The following is a 21,232-nucleotide window of genomic DNA, read 5'->3' on the forward strand; positions in this document are numbered from 1 at the left end:
GACGTAATTGAGAGACCGCCACTGGGATTCCGTTTCTTCCTTCTTCCCATTGTTTTATTTCTTACTCGTCCTTACATCTCTTCACGTACATCTCTCTCCCTTCTTCTCTCCTTCTCCCGTCCCCCCAGTCCATCCGCTATCTACGATCCTCCACGACCCGCGACGCCCGCCATGGATCAGCACCAGCAGCAGCCCCAGCCCATGCAGCACGATGACTCCCAAAACTTCGTTACGGCCCAGTACACCATGTATCCCTCATCAGAGGACGATACCACGGGCTACCTCGTGTACCCACAGATGCAACAGCCCACCTACCCGCCTGTCGTGCATCATCCTGGCCCCCCTCCTCGTGGGTTCCTCCACTCTGCCTGACTTGCTTCGCGTAACCGAGATCTGACTTGCCCATTCCCGTCTTCCCTTTTGTCCTCCTCCAGGGCAAATCTCCGAGAGCGACCTGCAGCAAGCGATGCAGTACCATCGTTCAATCCATATGATGCCCCAAACGCAGCACTTCGTACCTCCCGCGCCTGGCGTATACCCTGCCCCTTCGCCTCATGGCGTTATGCCACCCTCCGCGTCCCCTCCCCCGCAGTCCCCAAATATGTACGACCCTCTGTCTCCCCCCATTTCCGGATCAGACACGTCCGCCGACGGCATCTACCATTCAAGGAACAGTAGCGCAAGTGGTTCCCCCTCTTCTTCCCGTGGAAACAGCCTCGTACACCGCCATCCGCTTCGCTACAACCCCACCCCATCCCCGACCAGCAGCTCTGGGCGCCGGAGCCGAGGTCACTCAATATCAGACGACGACGATCGGCATCCAATGGGCGGCGTTAACATGGCAGAGAGTCTCGCGAACACGAGAAAGGAAGCGACGAGACGGCAGCGGATCGAAGCCGAACAGAGACGTCGGGACGAGCTTCGCGATGGGTACGCGAGATTGAAGGACGTCCTCCCCGTGTCCAACCAGAAAAGCAGCAAGGTCTCCTTGTTGGAACGAGGTACGTCCGTGTATCGCGGTATCCATTCCCTCTGTTCATGGACGAGCAAACACCAGCGACGAACCATATCGTCAACCTGGAGAAAACAAACCGCTCCCTACAGCAGCGCCTAGCGGCTTTGGAGGCGGAAGTCACTCGACTTCGCTCTTTAAACGAGAAGATCTCGCTTGGCGTAAACAACACGCCGTCGCCGGGACAGGTCAACATGGACAGCCGCCCTTTGTCGCCGCCGCCCGAAGGAACCCAGTCACAAGCATCGGGTATCGACCAGCCCGTCGGCGAGTCGAGCCCGTCTGCCTCGGAAAGCGGTTATTGACCGGTCTTGCGATCGGTCCCATCTTCTCTTGCTGCATCTCGGACATTGCTCTCTCCCTTCTCCTGCTGTCTCTTTATCACCATCCCATCTCCTATCAACTTTTTAGTCCTTGCTTGGTTTCACGATGTCCATACTTGCCTTCTCGCTTCCCTCGCTCTGCTTGCAGACTCATGCTGCCTCCTGGAAGAGCAGCACTGGTCACTGAGGGAGGCCTGCCGCGCTGCGCCTCCAGATACGAAGTCGAAGACAGTGAGGTCGAGCTCAAGGGTGCTGAGGATCGTCTGCAGCGCCCGGCGCGCTCGCCTTGACGTCCTTATCGCTATCCCTTGCCAGCCTATCCTCCAAGAGAGCCCTGCCGCTCGAAGCTGCAGGCTGGTGCACGGCGATAACAGCTCGTGTGCGCTCCGGGTGTCCTTCCGATGTCGCTGGTGAGGTATTCTCCCAGACATCGTTGATTGACCCCGAGTGTTTCGCTCGAGCTTCACGTGCTGTCTCGTCAATTCGCTTCGGACTCTGGCGGAGAAGGTCACCTTCGTATGTCGGTCGGTGCGGCCGCGCCATCTGGCTACATCCAACTGACGCGACCTCTCGCCGACGCAAGATGCGCTACTCGCCTATGGATCATCGCAATCTCTTAGAATGAAAAAGGATGCTACGTTACCTGGCCTCACCCGCGTTCCACCCCACCACTCCCACACGAACTCACCGTGCCGCGACCCACATCTCCTCCTCTCTTCCCGTCTCATTTATCATCAATCTTGTACTATATCATACTTATCGGGCTCTGGACCGCGCGATGGCCAATCACGAAGGATACGACCGGCGACGAAACAATACGAACACGCTTCCCACACCTGCGCTCGCGGACCGAGTCGACAGCTCCCCGACACCCGACCCCGACTCCTCTCTTGGACGCTTCTATGGGAACCGACTTGTACATATGGCGGGAACGGGGCTATTAGTTATGACGGCAGAATGATTGGAAGGGGAGGCTGCCCGCCTTCTCATCGGGGGCGGGCCGTGTGTCGACATCGGCCGTCTCGCGCGCGCTGCGGAGGCGACGCGTGAGGCGGGTGTCGTCTGGAGAGGGTGATATAAGGAGGTTCTCGGAGCCCCGTTCCCGTCAACCTTGCATGACGGACTGAGCAGTACGTTGTACCCATAGTAAGGCATAGTAGTAGTCGACTTAGTCTGTGAGCTGCGCGATCTATCAAGTCATTTTGTATCCTTCATCCACCCTTGCCGCGTGCTCTCTGCGCATGTCCGAGCAAGACCTTCGCTGGCCCGACACCCGGTGTACATGTACTACTTCTCAGATTGCTGAGATTCGCCCGTCGGCAGCATTCTCATGGCCGGCTGCTGACGCATGCACCGCTGCTAATCCGCATGCAGGCAATTTGGCCTGCTACTTGACTGATCCTGTCCCGGTGTGGCGCAGACGTCTCAGGAGCATAAGCCAGGTCCGCTTCCGATTGCCTGGGACGATACGGGCAAGTACACCCCGGTGCTGCGTCTGTCCCGCTATAGTGCCCTGGCTCTACTTTCCTAAAGTAAATCTGCAATCAGCTGCGCGCGCCCATTTGTTCTAGCCACACATGGCACGCTTGCGCCCGCCTCTGACGCATCCCTGGCCTGCAGGCAGCGCCACACGCCGCCAATTCACCCCGGCGAACGACACTAGCGGCCAACCGAGTAGCCGGAGACACGCGGGCCACCGTTCAGAGCATTCAATGGGCGGGATGGCCATAGAAATATATATTGCCGGCACTCCTGGTACTTCTACTCCTGCATTAAGTTTGTAAGGCACGGTGTACGTGAAGCTTGGTCTGGCCGAATGGGTGTACTCGGATTCTTTGAGGTCAACACGCTTACTGCCGACGCCAAGACCGCGGACCCGAGCAGGAACTCGTTGAAGCGGACAAGTTACGACTTGCGGGGACACCGAGCGCTAGGAAGAGACGTCCGCGTCACGGACTCCCCGCAGATGACCGCCTCGAGTCGAGGTGGAGGCTTCGGATTGCTCGGTATGGGTAAAGTGAGCGATGCTTCCAGCATCTGCGTGAGATCGACAGTCGCATCGAGCAGGAGGGGTACGGCAACCCGCTGCGGTATCCCGGCGCGGTGCCCGAGGTTCGCGGTTGAGAGAACGGAGAGAGTCTGCAGGACGGGCACCGACCGATGGCGTTATGCCCGGTGTAAAGACCGTGACGGAAAGCTTCCTGATAGAAGATGAAGGCCCATCTCCAAAGACGGAGTTACGATCGGGTGTTCCTGTCTTCAGGATCAATAGTTACCGTCATGCTGGTGGTTGGGAGCCTCGACCTTGTCCGATGAAGGACGGGACAGAGCAAAATGGCCGTATATTCGAACTCGGTGGAAGGGGCAACCGACTATTTCCGGAACGAGTGCGAAGACCCTCCTACGATGTCGTTCCGGGGTCGACTGGGAATGCACCCTATGACGGACAACACCGGCTCGTCGAAGGGTTCTGCGTTACGAGAGCTAGGAGTTCTCTCTCGCCTACCTTGGGAGTTACAGATCAGCTTGCGTCGATTACGGACATTGGGGAAGCCATAACGCTCACCTCTAGACAACCAGCCGCCATGTACGGTAGTGAAGTCCAAGCCTGTGATGGTGCAAAACGCCTCAAATACGACTTCACTAGATAGAGAGTGATCAGGAATCGTAGGATTTGGTGCGCCATGGTTTGGGAGGAGTGACGGGCCCGGTAGGTCGGATCTGGTGACAGTCAGGACTTGGAGCATAGAGAAGCTCGCAACCTATCTGTGCGAAGATCGTTGTGTGTGCTGAGGTAGGTCATCTAAAGAGTCCGAAAGAAGAAGAGTCGCCTAATGCTGGATTCTGTGGGAGTCCTCGTACCGGACGCGGTCTCGATAGATAGCTGCGCATGATAGGGAGCCAATTTCGACGACACAAGTATTCCGCGAATGTACGTACTTTGTATCGAGTCTGTGGGATCCCGAGAAAGTTAGGCTGAGAAAAGCTATCTCCGAGGTGAGGCGGCCGACGAACTAACGCTTATCTCGAGTGACTTGTTTAGGGTCGTCTTTGGATACCGCCTCCTCAACAGCGGTCGTGCCTCGTGGAAAGCGCGCGATATCATAGTCGGGAAGGACCGTTCCGAGAGTACACAGCGGTCAGAGGTCGTTCTAAAGCCTCGACTGACATGAGGATCCTGATACACGCGGTAGCTGGAAGGCGTGCCTTGCCTCAAAGGGTAATTTCAGCGTCGGGGAACGGAGCATGAGACAGGGCGTCGATGTGCACTCCAGATCTGCACTGGGGTACGCATGCCAGCTTCGTTGAGTGACAGCGGTACACAGGTGGCGGTAGAACAGAATGGGCACGGGAGCAGTCCGAGCGTTCCTTCCGGCGTCTGAGGGCTTCCTTCCTTGTACACGCCCAGATATAACAAGGTAAGCAGAATAACTGGACGAAGCGAGTACTCGAATATCGACTTTCGCCACCATATCGCCGAGCCCGACCGAGGAGCACCGCAATTCGTATACATATATGCGTTCTGCGGGCCGGGATAGACTCGTCCGAAGACTCAGATCGAGGTGATTTCCACGCCTCATGCCTGTGACTCGGCGATCAAACGTCTGGTACGTGCCTTCGCGGAGCTTCAGTTCCACAGACAGCACCTTGCCCTGGCCCCCGGCAAACAACACACTCTCGAAGTCAATACCTGGGGCGACCATAAAAAGGTCTGTTTCCAGGAGTGAAGAGCGAATGGCATAGTGAGGCTTAGAACTGAGCGACCTACTCACGCTCCGGTGTTCCTACCGCATCTGCTTCATATCATTAGCTACGATACAAGATCCCGGAAATAGACGAACTCGTACCAACATGACAAGACATTGACGACAGCCTTGCCTTACGCAACCCGACAGAGACCTGGCCTCGTGGTGGAGCGAGCCAGAGAGATTCTGCGCACATCGCATTCAGTGCAATGCATGATCGATGGGAGGACTGCTGGGGGTACTGCGTAGTATAACGCGTGCGACCGGTGCTCGAGATTGCGGACGCATTCATACCATCCGATCAGGCAAGGATATCGCGTATGAGATGAAGGTACAGAAGGAGGCCAGAAGAGATTTTGAAGAAGCGCGACTAAGAAGACGACGGGGAAGAAACTGTGCGAAGCTAGTCAGTAGGGAACAAATCGACATATCCAGACACCGATCTGCACCGTGCACGCAGTGATGGGGCGTCGATTTCCTCTGGATGTGTGTGAACCACGAAGGACGATCCATCCGTTATCTACGTTGTTGTAACATATACATACATAACTCGGTTTCCTTAAGAGACGACGCCGCCGGGCCGCGATGTGGTTGGTGGAAGGTTCGACTGGAGGCGCGATCCCGGAAATGAAAAGGGCGTGCTGGCAAGGAATGTCACCGGATTGGAGACTGACTGCGTTCTCGTAGCCGATTTTAATGACTTGTATGCAGATGTCGGACGGCAGCCAGCGGGCAAGCACCGAACGCCTCGGGACAATAGTGGGGGCTGGGGGTAAGTTGTTCCGGCTGCTGATGTTCTGTCAGTCAGATGTAATCCGCAATGTCCTGTATAGCCAACGTGTCAGTTAATGGGCGGCCGAAGTGGCAAGCCGAGATGGATATACGACAAGGGATTCTCCGTATGAAGAGCTCAGCTGACCTCAACCACGAGGATTAGAATTTCTGCGTTGGATGCATCACCTGGAAGCATCTGACTACCGTTCCGGATGCCTGAGAGATGATCTGTGAAAGGCGAAGCGAGCCATGAAGTGCAGCGTCTAGGTCGGAAGTACTGGCAGGCATTATACAGCGACCGAGATCCTCGTTCATGCTCGAGGAGGAGAAACCCTGACAATGAGGGGGTCGTGTTCGGAACGAGGGACTCACGGATTTGACATCGCAGCACATCGAGGAGTGCATTGGGGTCATTTAAAGTCGAGTAACTACTTAACCTCTGACATTGGTCCTAGTCGTCGGTCCCAGCCGTTTTCCACACCGGGCTGCCTAATGTGGCACCCCACGGTCCCCCACTGTGACCGACAATTGTCACACGTTACGGCTTGGAATGTGACGTCAGTGCGTTACATGTGACGTGTGACGCTGCGGGGTGGCGAAGAACGAGGAACGTGCCTGCCCAGGTCTTCGTCCCACCCAGCGACGACCACGTCCCGCCCACCGTTCTTTGCAGCCAACATTGGCCCTTCGTCACTCTCCTTGAAGACGGTTTCCTCCTGTAAACTATACAACGTCAAGGCCTCGCTCACTTACCTTCCTGGCGTCAAGGCTTGCGCCGTCTTCAAGAAAAAGTAACGAATCGCTTCCCAAGGCCTTACCCGGTTGATCCTGCAAACGATCATTAACGATGTGGTTAGTTCATTACCTGCAGCTTGAGCAAAGCGTTGGCTGAAGGGCGTCTACGCTGTGATACAAACCCAGGTGTGACAATTGCCTTCTCTTGCTCCCTCTGGTGAGCCAGTCCACAGGTCTATGGTATTGTAATGTCTGATACCAACCTTGAACGCAGAGGGGTGGTGCTATCGCGTGGGGCGTAGTCATGTTCGTGAGTGGGTTCGCTAGGCTGTGAAATGCTTGATCGGGACTCATGAGCTTCAAAATAGCTGTACAGTCTCGCGGGAGGCATTTTCCTGCTTATTCGGGGACAATACCTGTTCTTCGTTTTCCCTGAATGGTGCGCACGCCCCTTCGTGCTATGCGCATGGCTGACCCTGCCATCTCACCTTAGGCAAATCTACGGAGGTATTGGAATCGCTGTTGGAGTAGCAGCAGCGCTCTCCATTCTAGCGCTTTCGAACGTGAGTTATCCATCAGCAATGTTCGCGCCTCGGGGCATCCGTTCCTGTACTCCGACTGCCTCGCTCGTCCTAAAGACATTAAGATTATGTATACTGACACTGTTCGTCTAGCGATCGTATATCTGGATACGTGTCTGCAAGTTTGTCTGGCCATTTGTCATCGTCATTGCCGCCGTACGGGCCATCATCATGATCGTCGAGCTCCAACGCGGGTAAGTGCTACTCCGCTACTCTCGTCCGCCTACGTTCTTCCATTGTTCCGTCACGTCTTCGGCTCCAGTCCTTCACTTTCATGCGCGCTTTTATCGGTAGTCATTGTCACTGTTCCAACAATGGAATGGCTCTTCGTTTTGCCCCCCGTCAGCTGTTTGATCATATCTTCTGCGCGTATGGCAGTTGCTTCGCATGTGTGCAGGGCCAAGGGGGCTCAGGTGCCACGTTCGGACCGTATTACGCTCCGCCCACGCTCTGCTCTGATAATCCGGCAACTAACATAACCTTGCAGGAAGGACAAGATCCAGTGGGAGTGCGACAACGGTGGCCAGCTCTGGTCCGCATCAGCTGCCGCAGGCTACGGTACAAGCTCCGAGACGTTCCCAAGTGGCTTCTGTGCAGCGGGATTCTCCAGTTTAAACGTGGCGTTCATCGTTGGACTCCTCGTGGACCTTGTCTTCCAGGTGCGCATGCCTGGTCACGTTTTCATTGTTGTACCGCTCGAGCTCACTGTATCATCACTGGTGATGCGTGTAGATGTACATGTTCTTCATGGTATGGCGGTTCCAGAAGAGGCTCGAGCACTATTCGGGAATGAAGGGACCATTTTATGGCGGTAAGTATTGACGTTGCGCGTGTCTTCATTCATGTGTCGTTGTTTGCCTCCGTGTCTCCCTGCATGTTGCAGTCCGGCCTCAAGGCTACGCCGTGCATGGCCGGTTCACGAGCGCGTCGGATCATGCCGCCAGTATGTCAGGTGCTAATCATAACTTTGCTTCTTGCTGCAGGGTACTACAACGCCTAAGCGTAGCCTGACCGTTGAGCAGCGATCGGACGCTGTAGCGGTTACCCTCGGTCCATTCCATTCTCTTTGCCCGAGCCTACTGGACAGTTCCGTGTCATACCTTCTGCGCTACCCCTCGTACGATCTGCTAATGCTCCCACCTCCCCGCTGTTCCCGTGTTACGTGATTGACAGTGCTGTCGCTATTCTCGATCGCGCACAGCTGCTTCTCATTGCCCCGCGTCTCATGAATGATTCGCATTATCTCTCGGTTATCCTCTCTTGTCTCCTCTGATGTTGTCTCAGTATCTCGCCTTCTGGCACTCACGACCCTTATGACATGACTAACGACCCCGGATCGTACTTACGTAGTACTCGCCTGGTTACGACTGACTTATTCCTATACCTTGATGATCACCCTTCGAACCTGAATGAACCCTATTACAGCACTTTCTGGATTGTGGGTGCACGCGTCTGTGGACGTCTGCGAGCGCCCCGGCAGACTGCTGTACTATGAACTTCGAGTCTTGTGCCGATGGGAGGAACATCGGTACAGACTTGCGCAGTGAGCGCTAGACATGAAGCGCTGAAGAACAAGGTGCAGCGCGCGGTTTTGCAAAGTTGGTTTTCCCGTAAGCCCGATGAATGGTGGACGAGTTGTGGGAAGGAAGGGGCTACGGAAGACGTCAAGTGACGCGGAGTTAGGGAAGGGCGCGTAGTGCGGGAGATGGTCCGTGCCGGTGTGAGAACTGGTGCCCGAAGGACGCCTCGACACTAGGCGGCGGGCTCTACGTCGAGACAGGAACAAGAGGGTGCTAGTCAGTGATAGCGCACAGCGTCGACGATAGTCGGAGAACAAGCGCAAACGCGCGACTCAAGCGACGGTCGGTTGGTTGTAGAAGGAGGGCCCGGAGAGAAGGACGGAACAAATGGAACCGCGATGTCGGGCGAAACACAACTGACGGAGAGAAGGGTGGCATCATGAATATGATCGGAGAGGTGTGACAGGCGGGCGACAGCTGGTGCTAGGTGGGGGACGGACATCTGAGAAGAAGGCTCGAATTTCGCCGGTGGGGGGGCGAGGGTAAGCGGATAAGCCTGTGGCACTGGCAAGGCACGCTGGGACGGAGGCTGGGGTGAGAATGAATGCGACGCGCGGGGGTTGGCCGAGAAGGGATGTGGATGTGGACTCGGAGACTGGGATGAAGGGGTGGCCCATATTTGGAGCGGAAGGAGAGGAAATGAAAACAACGTTGCGGGCGCTGGGTTTATTCGCGGGCATGAGGCGGCCGGTAGAGGGGCTGGGCGAGGAGGGACTTGGATGGGAGCGATGGAGCAGAAAGGGGAGGGGAGATGCCCGAGATGGATAGGTTTGGGAAGGGGTACGGCTCGGAAGTCCGGGAGCTGATGCGGGTGATAAGGTCATGGAGAAGTTTAATGGAAATGGCAGACCGTGGGCAGGAAGCCGAAAATCGCTCGAAAAGGCGACGGAGAGCGAAAGCGGGTGATGGAGGGCTGGGGGCTCCTTCTGCGAGTCTCAGACTGGGTCTTGGGGGAGGGTCGCTGCTGGGCGGGCTGTGCGGTCTCGCAAGGAGGGCAGAGCTGATGGCGAGGCTGGGGACGGGTTACGGTCGTCGTGGAGGGAGAGTACTGGCCGTGTGCTCGCGCCGGGGGGACGGATGCTGAGCTGGGAGATCTGGCGGGCGTCTTGGGTGGACGCCGCGGAAGTAATTTGAACAAGGTTTGCGTGACCGAGGTGACGGGGCACGGGCACGAGGTGATGAGGGCTTTGGCGCTGGCGGTCGCTCGCGCAGGCGAAGCTCAGCTGGCTCTGGCTCTGGCTCTGGCTCTGACTCTGACTCTGGCTCGCTCTCTCCCCCGGGCTGCTATATAGCCCTCCCCTTCTCCCTTCCTCTCCCCATCCCTCCTCCGCTATCGTCCTCCGCCTCCGCCGGGTGTTTTCTCCTCCCTCCCCGTTCCCGCTCCGTTGTCAGCGTACGTGGTTCTCTTGTTTCGCTTTCTTGTCCTCGCCTACTTACATTGACAACCCTTGCAGTCTCTGCCTCCTTCTGTCTCTTAAGAACTCACGCTTCTAACGACCTGTCCACTTTTGTGATCCTCTTCCACATCTTTTTGCTCTCGCTGCTGCTCTCCTCTCCGTCCGCCGCAATGGAGACCGCCCACATGGAGAATGTCCTCGACCACACCAAGAACGCCGACTTCATGGATACCGCCGCGTATTACAACGATCCCCTCTCTGGGCTCGATTACCTCCAGTACCCGCCTCATTCCCCGTTTGGCGTTTCTTCTATGGGCCGTAAGTAGCGCTGATTTTCCCATGTGCGTCATGGATCTGACCGCCTCTCGCAGTCCCTCCCACGTCCTCTCCTCGCAGCTTCAGCTCGCTCCCGCTCTCCGGTGGCCTCAACGAGTACACCTACACCTCTCCGAGTGGCAACTACAGCACGGGCTCTCCAGCTCGTCCTTACACGCCCACTACCATCTACCCTAACGCGCTCTCCAACTTGAGCGCTGGTGATTTGTCCTCGGATAGTGTCGGTTCGACCCGCAGCCGTCGTGGCAGCGGTTCCCACTCTCCTGGCCCCTCTGTCCCCCCTGGTTCGCTTGCGGCAATCCCCAGGTCGCACCGCTTTAACCCTCTTGGCGCCGCTGCCACCATCCGTGCTTCCGCGCGCCAGCAGCAGCAGAAGAAGCGTTCCAAGGCCTCTGACGAGTTCGCAAGCGACGACGACGACGACTTCAACCCGGCTCCCTCCGCCGCCAACAACGACATGCGCCGCGAGGAGATCCGTCGCCAGCGGATCGAGTCCGAGCAGCGGAGGCGGGATGAGCTCCGTGACGGCTATCGCCGTCTCAAGGACGCTCTCCCTGTGTCCAACCAGAAGTCCAGCAAAGTTTCCTTGCTCGATCGGGGTATGTAGATCCATTCGATCACGTTTGATCGTTACTGATCGTAAACAAACGCCAACAGCCACCACCCACATTCGTTACCTCGAGATGACCCAACAGCAGTTGCAGACGAGACTACAGCAGGCTGAGGCCGAAACCGCGCACCTCCGTCACGTCAACGAGGCCCTCATGCTCGGCACCGCAGAGCAGCGCCATGCCGCCGCCGCCTCTGCTGTCGCTGCCGCTCAGGTGCAACAGCAGAATGTCGCCGTCGCGGCCGCCGCTGTCGCCTCCGTCAACAAGTACTAAACGGCCACGTGCGCTCGTCCCCAAAAGCTCGACATGCGCGTCCGGACGCGCCGAGCATGCCCGCTGTATTATCTATCACGATTGTATCAAGACCCCTCAAGAGACTATTCCCTGCCTGGATGCAGAGGACGCTGACGACCACACGGACTATCACACATATTCTCCTTTTACGCATTTTTATTCACTTTATTACACCCGGCATCACTTTGTCTCCCTGTCGCATTTTTCTCGCATTGTCGCATCATTCCAATCCACTCTCCCCCAGTCCATACATATCTCTCCTCTCCTCCCTTCAGCGGTTCCACCCGGTTTCCGCGACGTCACCTACCCCGAGCACCCTGGACTGTCTCGCTGCTGTGCTGCGCGGTCGCGTCGTCGTCTCGACAACGCGTTCCGGAGAGCAGTAGACGGGTGCGCCCTCGAGCTTGGCGGCCACGGATCGGCTTGTAGCCGGAGGGTTTCGACACGACACGACGCAAGACCGCAGAGTGTGGCTAGAGGCAGCTGCGTTCACAGCGACGTGCGCAGCCTCGCCCCCTGCGAGTGCTTTCTTGTTTCTTTACACCCACACGGTATTCGTCGTTTTCACTCCCTTCCCAGCTCGCCCTTCCAAGTCCCGCCTGGCGCACGCGGCCGCTTGAGGTGACGACCACTTAACTGTGGTTCCGTGCTTCGCGGTTGCATATGTGCGCGCCGAAACATCGGCATCGAAGACCCTCGTCTCGCTCTCGACTCTCCTACCCCGACGCTTGGATGTATTCATCCCCGACATCGCCCAACCTCCGCTATCCCCACATCATGCCACATGCCTCCGTTTCCCGCGTTTGTGCGTCTCGAATGGCGCCTGATCTCCGCCGTCAAGATGCCGTTCGCCTTCTCCGCCCCCGTCTCATCCTTCCCCTACGACCCCTGGCTATCCGCGTCCGACAGCTCACGAGCTCCGGTTCAAGTTCGTGATGCATGCGCGCCAGCGAAGTAGCGCGAGCACAACGACATGCGCTTACGCACGGCGCGTCTAGCCAGGGCCGGAAGACATGGCGAGGCGCGGGTTACACTCGACGCCGACCTCACGGTCATTTCCGGACCTTCCCGTTCGTCGACCCCGGACTCAGTTAGACCCTCGACGCTTCTTCGCGGCCTCCGCCCGCCCACTACTTGCTACTCCTCCCTCACTCGCTTGCTCCGTCCAGTCTGCCCCAGCTGTTCTGGCTGTGCGCGTGCTAGTTCACGCCCACCCGTTGCCGGTGTGCGCACTGTGACGTCGAGCGATGCAGGTCTGGTGAGTTGCAGCGGTGAGTGGTGGTGTAGCGCGGTGAGCGCAGCGTGCGCCTGCTTGCAGGCGCCGCTAGCCTGCCTGCGCAGTCGCGCTTGATGGCGGTCTCGTCCACGGTACATTGTCGTCAAACGCTCCGGACGCACCTGCGTCGCGTCTTCCATGCCCCCCCGCCTATGCCCAGGATATGTCACCCCAAGCTTGTTCGCGCGTCCGTCGCGCTCGCGGAGGATCGGCGTGCGCTTGCGCGCGCCGCGCGTGGCTTTGCGGTGGCCCCAGCGCCCTGCTCTCCCCTCAGCCGCCTCTGCTTGAGCCCCCGCGTCGCTGTCGCATCGTTCCCCTTCGCGCCTCGCTGCTTCCTGTCGTCGTTGCATGGTTGCGCATGTCGGCTTCCTGCCTATCCATTCGCACCGTTGTCTGACCCTGCTTTGCGCGTAGTAGTTAGTAGTTGATGGCTCGCATATCACGCTATTCACGTCCTATTCATGACTGGAAACGATTCGGTGTGCGTTCGCGTGAGATGACGACGTGAGTCGCCGGAAGAATGTGCTCCTTCATGCTTTGGAATGTTGAACCAAATCGTATAAAGTCGGAGTCGCCCGGGACGTTGGAAGGTTCCGACGTCGGTTCCGAAAACGCCCAGAAAGGTAAAACAAGCGCCAGAATGGTCGAATAAGCCCGACGTTCAAATTGACAGGCAGAATGCACGCGTTATCCCAGATGGTTAGCATGCGGTTTGCTAGTACTACGCCTACACAACGTATTCTTTGTGGCTCGTGAGGACAGAGAATCTGCAGTGTAGATAAGGCGGTGACGTAGGGTGGTGAAAAGGGATTGAGCGCGAAGAGGTTCGGGAGCGCAAATGACATAGTGAGGCCAGCCTGAGTCACTAGATATATCCGTGCTTGTACCGAAACCACCACCACCTCTTGCAGTGCCATCATGTCCGACAACGCAGTCCTTCTCAAACAACTCAAGATCAAGTCTGGATCGACGTTACGGTACGGGGACATAGCGGAAGTAGCATAAACGGTCCAAGGTCCGCTGACTGGGCAAGGTAGTCTATTCAAGGAGCACAAGCTCTACCAGGACGAGGAAGTGGACCTGAGGCGCAAGCTCGATAAGCTCATCGCGGACAACGCGAATAATGCGGAGGAATGGGACATCAGGAACACGGTGAGGACACCCTCGATCTCCCTCTGCCGTTCGTGCGAGCGGTGCCTAACCTCGTCGTGCGGCGATCCAGCGGCGCATGCTCGAAGAGTCGCAGAAGATGATCGCCGATTCTGCGAGCCGGCTGGGGCAGGCCGCCCAGGAGCTGCGCGAGCTCTTGGTGAGTTCCGATCGCGATCGATGACGTCGGAGGGAGGTCAGGCTGGCTGGCTGACCTGTCGAGCAGCTCAGCGCGGAACAGGATGCGGCCCTCGCCCAGGACCCGGAGCTCCTCAAGGCCCAGGAAGCTCTCGAGATAGTCAGCGTCTAGGAGACGGCGACGGCGATGGCGACGGCGACGGCTGGGACATCCTGGGCAAAGATACGTAGGAGCTAAAGCGCAACCGTACCTGTGTGCCGTAGGGGCATCTGATTGAATATACCCGCCGCACCCTCGAAGCCTCGTCCCTCATGACTCCATAGCGTCTGCCTTCTCCTTATCTCTCGCCTCCTTGATCCGGGCGAGTGCGTTGAGTATGCCCTTCCAGGCATCGCGTTCCATGCGCTCTTCCTGGAGCCCGCGGGTCCCTCTTGCGACCCCGTCGGCATCGGCGGAAGGCAGCCCCACGCCAAGTGAGGGAGGGATGAATCCCGGCGGAGGCGCATTGATAGTAGACGGCGCGATGCGGGACTGCCTGATATGCGCGAGAGAGGACCGGATGCCGATGTGTATGCCCTGCAAACGGCCGTGTAAGCGAGACGCACATGATGAGCAGTACACGCGTCGTACGTCCAGACGTTCGAAGTACTCGTTCGCGACGTCGACGAACTTCTCAGAACGCTCTGCGCCGTTTGGCAAGTCTGCGTCCTCCGGTCCGTCGGTCTGGGGTAGGGACAGAAGCGCGATCGAAGAGGCCGCCAGGGAGAGCAGTCGAGTGATGTCCTGCGTCCAGATCGGGGAGTCTCTGTGGTTGTTCTTCTGTGCACAGGATGCAGAATGCCATACCTTCTCCACCTCCCCAAGAGCGTATATTTGGCGCGCTGTGCGACTGGACATCCAGATAGGGTCGATGTCTTCTGGCGGACCCTGGTCCATGGCTTCCACGTTCACATTCGACCCACTCGTCTCCATCCTTTGATTAGATATGGTGTAGCAGATTTCAGGTGAATTCAGATGAGAAGCGCAAAACGAGCATCGAGGACGGTTGTTGTAAAGCGGTAGCAAGCCGGCAACGCGGCGGGTTGTGGTTGAGCGAGTGTGAGTGGCGCTGGAAGGGTCACCGCGGCTCTCCGGCCCGGGCTCGAGGCACTCGACCGACGAGCGGCTCGTAATATATCAATCACATCGGTATAGACCTACACTCCGACTACAACCTATACAGTTGAGCATTCAAAGAAGGGAACGTTGGTTTCAGCATCATCGACAGACTTCGGGCACATACGAAAATTGACGGTCCAGTTTACTAGTACAAGAGAACATCAAGTACTGCCACCATAAGAAGACATTCGACCTGTGTTATTTCGCGGTGCTCACAAACATATACGACTTAGTTCTGCTCCAGGAGAGGATTGGAAGTAAGACAGAAAGTGCCGTCTGCCGAAACCTCGTAGCCGGGAGCGCAGCGTTTCACAGCGCAAGCACCCGCCTGGCAAGCGACGTCCGCGACGCCCGGGATCGCCGTGCAGTCCACGCCACGCGGGGAGAAGGCATCGAGAGGAGTAGCGCAACCGCCACCTGCCGAGTGCCATCGTCAGTCGACGTGTAATGAAGATCTGGCGAGCAGACTCACAGCTCTCTAGGTCAGTTGCGGTATCGAGACACTCCCAGGCGTTGCCCAGGACGTTCGTGTGTCCGTATATGCCACAAGCAGTCATGCCCGGCTCGCAAGCAGCGCGCTTGCGCAGATTCTCGCGGCGCCAAGGCTTGCCGCTGGGGCACGCCTTGTAGAGCCCACAGATGCCGTTACAGACTTGGAATGGCCACTCGCAGACGCACTCGATAGGCCAGAGCGGGGGTTGAGGGAAGAACCCGTCCTTGCACTTGAAGTTGCACGGAGCTCCCGGGGTGCAAATGGGCTCAGCATGGTCTGGATAGTAACAGGTCTTGTGGTCCGCAGATAGATTCAGCTGATGGTGGTAAAAAGTGTTAGTTGAACAGAGACTGATCTGACTGCGGCATACAAACCAGATCCGAAAGGCCTTTAGTCGTCGTTGCTTCGCCGGCAATGTTGACCGCCTACACATACGTGAGCATTGACAAACAGTACGATACTGGAACGCACCGAGCTGGCGACAGGGTCCGTTGTCAACAGCTGAGAAATGCCTGACTTGCAGTAACACTTGTCTAAGGTGACACGAGCCTGATCAGTCGATACACCACAGTGAATAGGGACGTGTAGTTACCAATCGGCCCAACGGGGACGGGCTTTCCATCGGCTCCAGTGACGGTGAGCTGGGCGTTCACATTTCCGCAGACGTCTGTAGCACTCGAGCGCGAATGCAGGCCGGACATCGCACGAGCTGTGACAGAAACGCCAGCCACGGCGACAAGAGCAAGGAATTGGAACGAAAGACGCATATTGCTGTGGCTTATGCTCGAGTCCTTGAAACCAGGGCACAAGGAGATGGTGGACAGGAGCCGCCTCCCTTTTATCCATAATGCCCAAAAGAGACCCCGGCCTCCAAGAGCCCAGAGCCGGCACAAGACCTAGAGTTCGATAGCGGACAGATTGACACCGAATCGCCCGTTGAGCGGTGGAAGGAAGCAGCAGGCGGGGGCAGGTATAGAATTGCAAGGCGCTGGATCATATGGCAAGTCGACGCATGGGCAGCCAGCGCCATCATCAGGGCATGCAAGGAGTCTCAAATAGGCTTCTTTCGGGGCAAGCGACAATTAGAGCTACCGAAGACGCGGTATTGTGGTTACGAAATGGGCTGGCAGATAGATGGAAGCGATGGTGGTGGTGAGTCTGGCAGTAAAGCGCGACAGCTTCGCTACGCCATAGTGGAGACAGACATGGGCACGCCCACATGTGCGACTAAGCCGGCACGCGGTCTCGGCGGGGCGAACGTGAAGGTCGACAGGCGGGAGGGGAAGGGGCGAGCCGTACATCTGGGTGCGACGACCGCAGGGAACTGTCAGTGGAGGGCGTTGGCTTGCTGGTATAATGCGTCGATATCATCACAGGCCGCTAATGCCCTCGGCGAGACGATGTGGCACCAGGCACAGGAAGTCCACGCCGCTCTGGAAGTGTAAAGAGCGTCCCGGTCTCAAGGGATGTGTATCTTAACATCTAACCAAAGCCTATGAACGTGTATGGCTCGCTGTCAGCCCGAATCGAACGTGGATGAGCAGGTTCGTTACAAACCAATCCTCGCTGAACGTGGCCACAGGAACCCAAGCAAGACTCCGATGCGGCATCTCGATCGGTTCCAGCAGTACAAGAGAGGATCGACAAAGAAGGAACCGCAACCAAAGAAGACGTTAGTACTTGGTGGAAGAAGTCAAGATGAGCGCATGGGCGCTTCGAATAAGACTGGGATGATCGCACCGATCCTCATGCGCTGAGAGTCCGCCGTCCCCCCGACAGAGACATCCATAGCCAAAAGACTGCTCCATTCAACTATGCTCATACTAGTTCCATTTCATTCATCATCGTGACGGCGGTGGTGTTTGTGGTGGCCATGGTGATGACCTCCTTCTCTGAGGGAAAGGTTCTCGACACCGAAGGCTTCACCAGCCTCGCCATAACCGCCCTCCTGACGGCCTCCATAGCCGCCCAGACCACCATACTCGCTACGCTCAGAGCTCCCGTATCCGCCGCCGTAAGCAGGCACGTAGCCCTCCTGACCGTACCTTTCGCCGCTGTAGTCCGACCTTTCCTCCCGGCGTTCCCGACGACTATCCTCGAGAGGAGCCTCATACGCACTCGGGCGATACCCGCCGTACTCCTCGCGGCGCTCCTCATCATATCCACTACCTGACTCTCGTTCACCGTAGCCACCGCCATAGGACTGTTGTGCCCGCTCCCGCTCCTGTTCGCGTTTTTGCTCACGCTTGCGTTCACGTTCAAGTTCGACTTCACGCTCCCCTTCCTGTTGACGGTATCCACCACCGTAGGACTCCTTGCCATAGCCTTGGTCCTCGCGGCGTCCGTACGACTGTTGATAACCGCCGCTCCCATACCCGGTCTCGCGGCCATACGAGGGCTCTTCTTCGCGACGGTTCCCATAACCGCCGTAACCGGATTCTTCCTGACGTCTTCCATGTACCTCGGAGTCACCGTAGCCCCCGTAACCACCTAGAACTGCTGGATAAGCTTCCAATTCACCGATTCACACGATGCCACGTACTGCCGTAGTTCCCTGTGGAGCCATAGGCTTCTCCGGAGTTTCCGTACCCGCGGGATTCCGTTCGACTGTAGCTTTCGCCTTGGGAGTCACCGTATCTTTGTGACTCAGTGACGGGCTCCTGCCGGCCGTATTCCTGCGATCCGCCATAGGTCTCTTGACGGTAGTGGTCTTGCGTACCACCAAAGACCTGGGAGGCGCCATAGCCTGCAGAGACAGGGGCACCGTATCCGCTACCTCCGGAGGCTTGATTGACGTGGCCACCATAGATCTGAGTCGAACTAGTTATGTCGTCATCGGCACCTTGGCGTTTGTTCTTGCCAGCTCTGACGCTCTCCTGTCGTTCTCGTTCTATCAGGGAAAGTGTCTGAGATGCCAGGTTATCCGCTTACTTTGCTCAGCGCCTGGATGGTCTCCTCCGCGTTCTCGAGGTTGTTCACCCAGTTTTGCAGAGTCTGGAACATCTCTTCTTGGATACGCGAACGGCCAGTAGCGTACCATGGGTGGTGGAACGCTTCAAGAACCTGTGAGGAGGGGGCGGATTGAGCATCATAGTGTAAGGCAGATAACGGACAGAGTCACCTCGTCGATCACGCGGTCCGGGTCACTATTGTCAAACCAGGCCTGTTTGCAAGCCTGAGTAACGTGTCCGCCAATGCAGAAAACAGCTAATACGAGCCTGTACGAGTAGCTTGACAGAATTCTGGACCACAACCTTAGCGATCTTCCCAGCGGGCTCGTTCAATATGAGCGCAAAGTGGTCCTGTAGTCAAGATATGCGCCTGTCAACGGCATCCTGTCCAATGACCGATTTCCTCCTCACCTTTGACAGGAGACTGTGGGATGGATCGGACGCATTGGGGTCATCGAAGACCTATCCAAAGTGTTACAGTGTCAACGATGCCACGTACGAGTTCTATACTCGGATACGAACAAGGTACTGGTCTTCTGTGTCAATGACAGCCTTGCTACCTTCCATGAGAACCTCTGTCACTTGTTTGAGAATAGGCTACCGGTAGCGCATAATGGGATCAGTGAGAGACGACTAGAGCCTTGACGAAGGCGTACCGCGACGTAGGGAGCCAGGACTGTGTACACGACTGTTAACGGTCGAAACTGATAAGCCAGTTTGTCATAGCGGTTACATAAATCAGGCGTACATGCGTTGAGAGCGTTCGTGAGGTTGTCGATGAGGTCAGAGAGACCCGGGACCATCTCAATCTTCTTGATGATACCCCTGTAGACGTTATCGCGCCAAGTCAGGAGATTCCAGAGCTGCTCTCTGACTTCCGGAGGAGCGACGTTATTCGGGTCGAAGCGGTAGGCCTTCGCTTGGGCTTGCATAGTATTGGCCTCGCCCATCTTGTCATCTGCGTCAGAACCGCCAATTGGCAATTTCCTGAGCAGGGCCTGCAGAGCTCCAAATGTGTTATTGTCTTGCGAAGCCTGTAATGCCTTGAGTTTGTTGCAGAAATTGACACGAGTTGCTGAGACGTACTTCGTCCATCTTCTTGGTGAGATCAACAACACTGGCTTGGCTCAGGTGGCTGTACGGGGACCTGTCAGTGGCCGATATATCATGGAGAGTGAAGTGACGCACTCGGTTGCTTCTCCCATGAGGGAATGCAGGAAATCTGAGAGCCCAGTGAGCTCGTGTGGCCGAATGCAGTTGCACATCACCCACCAGCGCTTCCAAATGTCCCAGTGATCAAAGGATGAGTCTCGCCCGTGGGCGTGTTGATGACGACTGCCAACCATTGCCAATCAATGTAGGAAAAATCGAAGCTGTGTAATTGGAACCGACCGTTGTCACCGACATGACAGAAAACATCATTATAACCCAACTTCCGAAGCCCGAGCTCGCACCAGTTACTATGAGCCAATAGATCTTCCATGGTATGGAGACCGGTCCCCATCAGGCGATATGCTTCCCATAGATCGTCCCCCTCTCGGCCGCGTGCGCGTCGGCCGTACTCAATGCAAGCGCGGAACACGCGGCGGATGAGAGCAGTAGACGTGTCCCAACCCCTATTCTCCGAAGCCATATAATTCTGTTGCGAATCAGACAAGTCAACGCGAGCACTTGAAGTAATAGGCAAGAAGGGATTTGCCTTCATGCCAGTCCTCTCATCAATCTCTAGCTCTTCGGGATTGACTGGCGGACGAAGCTTGGGGTGAAATTGCCGTGCGTCGCCTTCCTTCTCAGCGTAGCCTCTGATTTAGAGGACGGTGAGTATCATTGTAAGAACACCAAGAGGAAAGCTCACTTTGGATTGTCGATGTGTTCGACAGGGAGGTACACGCCAAGACGATCAGGGGTGACTTGGAATTCTTCGGTAGCAAAACCAAATGTCTGGAGCAGCTGAAATCAGAGGAACGCAGTGACTGACAATCGAGTCTTCGTCTACCAGGAAGCCCAGAACCGAAACGATGAGCACGAGGGTGTCCGCTGATAGCTTGCTCAATCCCGCGATATCCATGGCCTTTTACTACGACGTGAAACACTGAATTGTCAAATAGCCCTTGAGGTACGTACCTGGGAGTAGTCCCTGAGCCAGTTTCCCTATGGAAGAGAGTAAGGATCATGTGCCGTTGCTCTTCATGCGATGCCCAAGGCCCACTCACAAAATATACCCGTTTGACATCCTCTTTCGTGAACTTGGATCCATTACCACCGCTTGCGGCGGCACTCAAGACTGACTGGGCGAAGTCTAGCAATCCTCCGCCACCGCCACCGGCGTGTCCGACTGTCTTCGCAAGCTCGGCAAGGATGTTCTCGATATCGCCATGCCGGAAGGCCTTGCCTGAATGATGTCGCGGTGGCCAGTGGGGAACCCGTTTATAGTCTAGCTATGGTAGATCGGTGAATCTAGCACTGCACTGCTTACCGTTCAGGTACGCGAAATCCGGTATGTCTCCGGCTCCAAACGCGTAAGTCTCGGAGGGGAGGAGAATGAGGACGACCGTGAAAATGAGAAGGGTAGCAGTAAAGGAATTCATCGATGTGGTCGTTGAAAGAGATGAGGACGAGCCTAGCGTATATGAAGCTTTTGCTTGGGTGTGGCGTTGAGCGATGCCAAGACAACATC

General features: G+C 56.8%; 7 protein-coding genes across 7 annotated transcripts; 4 read left to right on the forward strand and 3 right to left on the reverse strand.

Annotated features, from left to right (window-relative positions):
- Window positions 1-64: 64 nt before the first annotated feature.
- Window positions 65-2,554, forward strand: DICSQDRAFT_151450 (uncharacterized protein). The gene is made up of 3 exons (XM_007360464.1): window positions 65-349; window positions 435-1,001; window positions 1,058-2,554. Exons 1-3 carry the CDS (start codon window positions 172-174, stop codon window positions 1,315-1,317), a joined length of 1,005 nt encoding a protein of 334 aa, XP_007360526.1. The 5' UTR covers window positions 65-171; the 3' UTR covers window positions 1,318-2,554.
- A 3,940-nt stretch (window positions 2,555-6,494) lies between these two features.
- On the forward strand, window positions 6,495-8,598 carry DICSQDRAFT_151451 (uncharacterized protein). The gene is made up of 9 exons (XM_007360465.1): window positions 6,495-6,707; window positions 6,777-6,807; window positions 6,865-6,900; window positions 6,959-7,029; window positions 7,084-7,153; window positions 7,265-7,365; window positions 7,659-7,830; window positions 7,904-7,982; window positions 8,155-8,598. Exons 1-9 carry the CDS (start codon window positions 6,703-6,705, stop codon window positions 8,169-8,171), a joined length of 582 nt encoding a protein of 193 aa, XP_007360527.1. The 5' UTR covers window positions 6,495-6,702; the 3' UTR covers window positions 8,172-8,598.
- A 1,720-nt stretch (window positions 8,599-10,318) lies between these two features.
- On the forward strand, window positions 10,319-11,630 carry DICSQDRAFT_151452 (uncharacterized protein; the record flags this gene model as incomplete). Its single annotated transcript, XM_007360466.1, has 3 exons — window positions 10,319-10,466; window positions 10,520-11,083; window positions 11,142-11,630. The coding sequence occupies 3 exons, from the start codon at window positions 10,319-10,321 to the stop codon at window positions 11,366-11,368; spliced, it is 939 nt and encodes a 312-aa protein (XP_007360528.1). The 3' UTR covers window positions 11,369-11,630.
- Window positions 11,631-13,583: 1,953 nt separating this feature from the next.
- Window positions 13,584-14,124, forward strand: DICSQDRAFT_142668 (uncharacterized protein; the record flags this gene model as incomplete). The annotated part of the gene is made up of 4 exons (XM_007360467.1): window positions 13,584-13,642; window positions 13,703-13,817; window positions 13,888-13,974; window positions 14,041-14,124. The coding sequence occupies 4 exons, from the start codon at window positions 13,584-13,586 to the stop codon at window positions 14,122-14,124; spliced, it is 345 nt and encodes a 114-aa protein (XP_007360529.1).
- Window positions 14,125-14,262: 138 nt separating this feature from the next.
- On the reverse strand, window positions 14,263-14,889 carry DICSQDRAFT_164934 (uncharacterized protein; the record flags this gene model as incomplete). The annotated part of the gene is made up of 2 exons (XM_007360468.1): window positions 14,263-14,529; window positions 14,584-14,889. 2 exons carry the CDS (start codon window positions 14,887-14,889, stop codon window positions 14,263-14,265), a joined length of 573 nt encoding a protein of 190 aa, XP_007360530.1.
- Window positions 14,890-15,340: 451 nt separating this feature from the next.
- On the reverse strand, window positions 15,341-16,037 carry DICSQDRAFT_48215 (uncharacterized protein; the record flags this gene model as incomplete). The annotated part of the gene is made up of 2 exons (XM_007359885.1): window positions 15,341-15,528; window positions 15,584-16,037. 2 exons carry the CDS (start codon window positions 16,035-16,037, stop codon window positions 15,341-15,343), a joined length of 642 nt encoding a protein of 213 aa, XP_007359947.1.
- Window positions 16,038-17,405: 1,368 nt separating this feature from the next.
- On the reverse strand, window positions 17,406-21,143 carry DICSQDRAFT_96186 (Het-C-domain-containing protein; the record flags this gene model as incomplete). Its single annotated transcript, XM_007360469.1, has 18 exons — window positions 17,406-18,094; window positions 18,147-18,480; window positions 18,536-18,667; window positions 18,726-18,767; window positions 18,823-18,906; window positions 18,967-19,017; window positions 19,078-19,152; window positions 19,212-19,243; window positions 19,304-19,589; window positions 19,642-19,690; window positions 19,744-19,777; window positions 19,828-19,890; window positions 19,948-20,357; window positions 20,411-20,496; window positions 20,552-20,626; window positions 20,680-20,706; window positions 20,769-20,947; window positions 21,032-21,143. The coding sequence occupies 18 exons, from the start codon at window positions 21,141-21,143 to the stop codon at window positions 17,439-17,441; spliced, it is 2,727 nt and encodes a 908-aa protein (XP_007360531.1). The 3' UTR covers window positions 17,406-17,438.
- Window positions 21,144-21,232: the final 89 nt, after the last annotated feature.

This window comes from Dichomitus squalens, assembly GCF_000275845.1.
Source record: "Dichomitus squalens LYAD-421 SS1 unplaced genomic scaffold DICSQscaffold_1, whole genome shotgun sequence".
Classification (NCBI taxonomy): domain Eukaryota; kingdom Fungi; phylum Basidiomycota; class Agaricomycetes; order Polyporales; family Polyporaceae; genus Dichomitus; species Dichomitus squalens.

Bases quoted from the DNA above. Each gene is read 5' to 3' on its own strand.
- DICSQDRAFT_151450 (XM_007360464.1), top strand. From the start codon at position 172: ATGGATCAGCACCAGCAGCAGCCCCAGCCCATGCAGCACGATGACTCC. The intron at 350-434 runs GTGGGTTCCTCC...GTCCTCCTCCAG, and splicing joins TCATCCTGGCCCCCCTCCTC to GGCAAATCTCCGAGAGCGAC. The intron at 1,002-1,057 runs GTACGTCCGTGT...AGCAAACACCAG, and splicing joins GGTCTCCTTGTTGGAACGAG to CGACGAACCATATCGTCAAC.
- DICSQDRAFT_151451 (XM_007360465.1), top strand. The intron at 6,808-6,864 runs GTGAGCCAGTCC...CCTTGAACGCAG, and splicing joins GCCTTCTCTTGCTCCCTCTG to AGGGGTGGTGCTATCGCGTG. The intron at 6,901-6,958 runs GTGAGTGGGTTC...GCTTCAAAATAG, and splicing joins CGTGGGGCGTAGTCATGTTC to CTGTACAGTCTCGCGGGAGG.